This window comes from Artibeus jamaicensis, unplaced genomic scaffold (genome assembly GCF_021234435.1).
Source record: "Artibeus jamaicensis isolate MK-2021 breed Jamaican fruit bat unplaced genomic scaffold, CSHL_Jam_final contig_444, whole genome shotgun sequence".
Classification (NCBI taxonomy): domain Eukaryota; kingdom Metazoa; phylum Chordata; class Mammalia; order Chiroptera; family Phyllostomidae; genus Artibeus; species Artibeus jamaicensis.
In genome coordinates, this window is record NW_026521831.1 from 8,359,330 (window position 1) to 8,365,329 (window position 6,000).

Sequence of the window (6,000 nt, forward strand, 5' to 3'; positions counted from 1 at the left end):
GTTTCTGAGAGTTCGGTGCCCCTCCTTCCCCTTTGGCCCCCGGGCTCACAGTCCTCCGGAGCCCAGCATTCTTTGAGTGGCCCCTGTGAGCTCTGTTCTGGCCAACCGGGAGGCGACACGGAGCTGTCCCTGCTGTAGAGTTTGGGATATACACCGTCCTACCACATCAGGGGCCTCCAGGCTGCTCCTGATGGTCTGGAGTGGGAGCCATTGGGCCCGTTGGGCAGATGGACAGACAGAGGCCCCAAGCGGCCCAGCCCTTTCCCTAAGACCGAAGCACAGGAAGTCCCTGTTGGGCTTGGACCCAGGCCCCCGCCTTGGACCTGCTCGGAGGCCCTGGTTGTGGGGGCGTGCCGAGCCCAGGAGGCCTCGTGTGCCTGCCCCCAGCCAGCTGTAACTGGGACAGAAAGGGAGCAGCGGTGGTGCTGGGACAGGGGACAGCCCACTGGCCCCGAGGAAGCTTTGCTGGAAGTGAACTTGGACCCAGGCGTCTGGTGGGAGCAGCGCAGTAGCCCCTTTGGGGAAGTCCATTCAGATGGGATGCGAGTTAGTGTGAAAACACCGAATTGAGCGGCTGTTGTGAAGGGGAAGTTGGCGAGCCCCACCCAGGAGCCCTGTGCTCTCCCCCACCCAGGACTGGGCTGGTCCACAGAGCCCTGCACCCTCCTGTCTGAAAGTTCCCCCGAGCCCCACCTCTGCCCTGACTCCCAGCCACGCCCAGCTCTCCCACGGGTTCTGGTCTCTGTGCCGTGCCTGATGCCTCTCTCCTCCCCCAACCTCCCCACCATGGAGGTCCTGTTCATGCTGTGCGCTCCACGAAGGCTTCCTGAGTCCACAGCAGACTGTCTCCTTCTTTCTGCTCAGACGGTTGGGTTTTAGAGGCTGACAAACCCAGGCAAAACCCAGCCCCGGACGCGTGTGCCGTGTGGCCCTGCCCTTTCTGAGCATCAGCTTCCCAGTGTGTAAAGTGCTGGTGAGGACACCCCCTCCTCAGTCGTTACAAGGACTGGACGGGCAACGGGCACCAGACACTTAGGGCCTGCGCAGTCGGCAGGACCTCGGACGTGGCCCTGCTGGTGCTGCCGGGGGGCCCGTCCTGCCTCCTCGGCTGAGGTCTGTGCGAGGCGACCCCCCTCCCGGGGCCTGACTCCTGTGTGTGCTGTGTCGGCAGCTGGACAAGATCGAGGGCGTGTTCGAGCGGCCGAGTGACGAGGTCATCCGGGAGCTCTCCCGCGCCCTGCGGCAGGCGCTGGGCGTGTCGCTGTTCGGGATCGACATCATCATCAACAACCAGACGGGGCAGCACGCCGTCATCGACGTCAACGCCTTCCCAGGTGAGCGGCAGGGACTGGTGTCGCGGCGGCCCCCAGTGAGCCCCAGCCCTACCTGCTGATGGGGCCGCAGAGTCGGGCGTGTACACCCAGCCAGGGAGTGCGTAGAGGGCCCGCACAAACGCACGTTCTCACCCTCCTCTCCTGTGTGTCAGCGTTAGCCCCACGGGCCCAGTCTCAGCCGATGCCGTGGGCCAGGTAGACTTGGAGAGTTGAAAGGACGCTGCAGGGAGGACAAGCCTGGCAGGTCACACGTGGGGCACTGAGCCCCCAGAGAGTGCTCCCTGGGGCTGGGGCGCATGCCCTGCTGGCTGCAGGAGCCCTGGGGGCCGCAGGGGGACACACGGGCTGGGCCCTCGTGGCCTCTGAGTGCCTGTCAGGTCTCACCTCTCCAGGCCGGCCCTGAGAGCCTTACCACAGCGCCTTGTTTACCGATCGGGACACGGAGGCCGGGGGCTGAGCGACTTGTCCAAAGTCACCTGGCAACCAAGTCATCCTGCACTCCTGACCAGAAGGCTTCCTGCCTCTCAGCTCCTCTGGGGCTGTCTCCCGCGTTCCCATCTGGCAGGGACAGGAGATGGCGTTTGCACAGCCCGGCCTGAGCTGGGGCCCCACGGTGCTGGTTCGCCTCTCAGCTGGAGAGCTGTGGGGCCTTCCCCGCCTCCTGTCCACCCTCGGGCCCTGTCCCCTACCTGGAAGTGCACAGTCCCACCCTGGGCTTCCAGGCCTCATCTGGGGACAGCTGAGCAGTTGCTGAGGGTACAGCTCCTGTTGTCTGGTGTTGGCCCGGCGTGGCTCCAGCTCACCTCCCCTGCTTGTGTCCCTTCCCTGGAAACCCAGTAGCGCACCTGCTGGTGGCTCCCAAGGGGCCTAGGTCCGCCCTGCCCTTCTCCCCCGAGCCCCAGGGCTGAAAGAAGCCCAGGCCTGGGGTGGATGCCCAGCACCATGTGGTACTCAAGGCACAGGGCAACCAAAGGGCCTGGCTCAGATGCTGGCTCTGCCTCTTAGGGGCGCTGTGTCCTCCTCTGTAAAGCAGGGTGACCCTGGGCCCCCGGTGGCTCTTTGACCTGGACGAACACTGGGCCAGCACATCCTCACCAGCTTCACCAGCCTCACCCTCATGGTGAACTGTTGCACGTCCACCTCTCCATGGTGCTCTCCTCCTTTGGGGCTGGTCACTTACCTCTCCAAATTGTGCAGGTTAAGCACGGGGATGTTCTGCCCACAGGGGCACTGGGCGGGCCAGCTCCTCATCCACTTTTATCTCTCCTGGGCACCTCTGCTGCCCCCTCACAGCCGCGGGCTCCCTGCAAACCTCAGCAGCTGTCTGCTGAGCACCCCACTCTCTCGGCACTGGGCAGGCTGTTCTGTGGAAGTTCATGCACCCTGCCTGTTCCCGCACTTGCGCGCTCACTGTGGCGGTGGGCTCGCAGCCGTGTGGGCCATGCCCGGGGCCCCTCTGAGCGGGCACACTGGACTTCAGGGATGTGCCTCCCGTCCTGACCCTTGTTCTTGCAGCCGTGTGCCTGGTTCTTACCCTGCCAAATGGGCTTAGGAAGGTGGGGGCACCCACCCTGTGTCGTATGTCTTGCAAAGCAGTTTCTGGGAGTCAACAAAATCTTGCCCCAGAGTCTCATTCTGCTCCGGGGTGGCTCCCAAGGACTCACGTGCTGACATGGACCCTCACATCTGCGTGGGGACGGCAGACCCAGTGGTTTCTGCTCAGGAGACCGGGACCCCACAATGTTAGGTGTCAGTTGGGGTGCTCAATCTTTGCCCCTGGGCCCGGAGGTTCAGAGCGTATGGCACATGCAGTAGTCCGTAGATACTTGCCGGGTGAGGACTCAATTCTGGGAGCAGCAGCCATGGACCAGGCGCTGCCCTCCCCTCAGCTGTGCCCACGGGAGCTTCCCCGGGAGTCCTCAGCCGACACGTGAGGTTAGCTGAGGCCGGGCCGCATGGTGGGGAGGGGTGTTCGCGGTTCAGAGCGCTGCGGGGAGTGGGCCTCCGGGCTGCGCCACGTGACTGCATGAGCTTCTGAAGCTGTGCCCAGGAAGGCGTCTTCTCATCAGCTCCAGTTCTGCCGTGTCTCTCACTCTGGGGCAGTGAATTCAAGGACCAGCCCTCTGGGGCCGAGCACACCTGGCTCTGAGTCAGGCTGTGCAACTCCGATCGGCCTCTCCCCCCACCCCCCAGGCCTGCAGCCTGCCCCTGCTCCCTGGGGCTGAGTGCTGTCTGTCTCTCCCACCCCCAGGCTATGAGGGCGTGAGCGAGTTCTTCACGGACCTCCTGAACCACATCGCCACCGTCCTGCAGGGCCAGAGCGCAGCCACCGCAGCCATGGGGGACGCGGCCCCACTGAGGCACAGCAGGCTCCTGGCAGAGCAGGCAGACAGCCTGGCGGGCGAGCGGACATGCAGCGCCGGCCCCGGCTGCTGCAGCAGCTTGGTGGGCCAGGACCCGGGCAGCACGGCCAAGCTGCCGCCCCAGAGACTGGGCTGCACCGCCGCCGTGTCGCCCAGCTTCCAGCAGCATTGCGTGGCCTCCCTGGCCACCAAGGCCTCCTCCCAGTAGCCGCGGAGCCCAGGACCCAGAGGGCGGCGTGGGCCACAGCACGGCCACTGGGCAAGCAACAGCCAGTGGTGACATCTGACTAAGAATTCCCAACGGTCTGATTTTTCTTTTAGCCTGATTTTCTGATGTCGTTACCTGAATGAGGAATTGGGGGGCGATGGAAGAGAACCCCAGTCGGTGGTCCAGCCTCGGGGAGAAGGGACCTCCTGCCCCATTCCTGCCCTGCAGATCTCTCACTGAGTTTACACATGCTTGTGTTTTCAACACTAGGTCTGAGTGTGAGGAGGGGCGTGTGTGCGTGTGGTTGCAGTGCGTGTGGTTGTCGTACGTGTGTGAGTGTGTATACACATCCGTGTCTTGGTCTTGATGGCTGCTGCGGACCAGGCCCAGGGGACCTGGAGGGGTCACCCTTGGTTAGGCTGCTGGCACTGAACAGAGCAAGTGGACGGTCCCCCTCTTCTGTCTTTTGTCCCAGGCCCACCCGCCTGACCGCCCCTGCGCAGGCTCCCCCTCTGCTGGCCACCTTCCCAGCCTTGGGAAGAGTGGGGCCAGAGGCCCCACCGGGTGTGCGGCTGCCCTTCCCAGAAGCAGGAGCCCAGGCTGGAGAGGCTGTGGCCTCCCTGTCCTTGGGGGGCCCCATGCAGGGGGGTCTGGGCTGCTGCCGCCTGGTCCCTCCCAAGAAGGGAAGGGGAAGGAAGCTTCCCCTGGAGGCCAAGGCCCCGGGTTCACTGCCTCTCTCCACGTCCAGCCCAGCTCCCTCGCCACGCATCCCACGCAGCCCCGAGAGGGGGCCTCCTCCCGTGACCAAGCACTGCGGCTCTTTGGCACGCGGAGAGGGCCACCTGGCTGGGGGGCCCCGGGCTGATCCCGCCCGTGCCAAGGGTTTGTGCCGTGACCGTGGGCAAGTCGTTCTGAGAGTCGCCGGGCCTTCATGTCCTCCGTTGAGACCAGAGCTCTGAAGGGTGGGCCTGACGCCCCCGCCCCTGCAGTGCAGCCTGCTTTCCCCAGAAGCCAGCCAGGATGAGCCTCCCCTTGAGATCGAGGTGACTGGGGCCCACTTTCCAGGTAGGAAGTGGCCGCCGTTCTCGTCAGTCCTGCTCACACCTGCCTGTTTCACCCTTGCCCATGGGCCCGATATCCCTTCCCGTACTCACTACAAGCCCCAAGCACTGAGCCAGCCAGGGGTGAAGGAGCGGCAGCCCTCGGGGTGAGAAAACAGTGTGCTTCTCCCCACTTAGAGTCACCCCAGCTTCTGGTGGCAGCAGGCAGAACACCAGCTGGCTGTCGTAACCATGGTCCAGGCAAACCGGAGGCCCTTCTGAGGAAGGGCCAGTGCGAGGCCCTGCTATCCTAGGACAGTGAACGCTGGGGACCATGTCTAGGGCCCCTGAGTGCGCCGTGGTGTCTTAGATACCGGTGGACTTCCAGACGGAGGGAAAGGCCTCCAGGCTCTGCTTCGTGGTCTGGGGAGGCTGTGGGGCCGGGCCCTGTGGGGATGGGGCTGCTGGATTTGGGCTTGGGGTGGGGGTGGGGGCCATCAGAACCACCTGGCCAACCCAGACACCGAGGGCCCGCTTTTTACACGACTCGAGTGTGGAACCCCGATTATAATGTCTGTACGTCACCTTTCCTCAGTCGGGGAAGCAGGAAAGCGTGACCAGCCTCTTGCACTGCTTGTCTCCAAAATAAACTACTGAAATCAAACTGCAGTTCACCTGTGTGTACACAGTGTTTCTAAAAGTTTGTCATTCTCCAGTCTTCTAATAAAATGGCTCTGCCTTTTCGAGTAAAACGCCAATCCCAGATGGATTCGATCAGGTGGGGAATGTGGTGGGACCCCTGGCCGTGTCGTGTTCCTGTACAATCTGGGTCACCTTCGGTGTTACTCACCCCAGGTAGCAAGTCACTTTTCCCGTGACGTGGCCTCAACCGGAACATGGTGATGGATTTTTCTGAGAGTGGAAATGGAGGGGGCGGTTCAGCTTTGTAAAGGCAGAGGGGCCGCCAGGCGCGTGCAGGTCACCCCTGCCCCCCACAGCTGCCCTGTGCAGCAAACAGTGGCCATAGTGCAGGGGAGGGACTGAGCAGCGATGAC

The 6,000-nt window shown here is 63.6% G+C and overlaps 1 protein-coding gene across 2 annotated transcripts in view; it reads left to right on the forward strand.

The window, feature by feature from the left end:
• The window catches only part of ITPK1 (inositol-tetrakisphosphate 1-kinase), a 129,027-nt gene extending 123,350 nt beyond the window's left edge, over positions 1–5,677 (forward strand). The window contains exons 9-10 of one of the 2 annotated variants that reach the window (XM_037130226.2): positions 1,172–1,334; positions 3,586–5,676. In XM_037130226.2, coding sequence (XP_036986121.1) covers positions 1,172–1,334; positions 3,586–3,905 — 483 coding nt within the window. In that variant the 3' untranslated portion in view covers positions 3,906–5,676. Of the gene's footprint in view, positions 1–1,171; positions 1,335–3,585 lie in introns of both variants that reach the window. The other variant, XM_037130228.2, reaches the window with a different exon arrangement.
• The last annotated feature ends 323 nt before the right edge of the window (positions 5,678–6,000 follow it).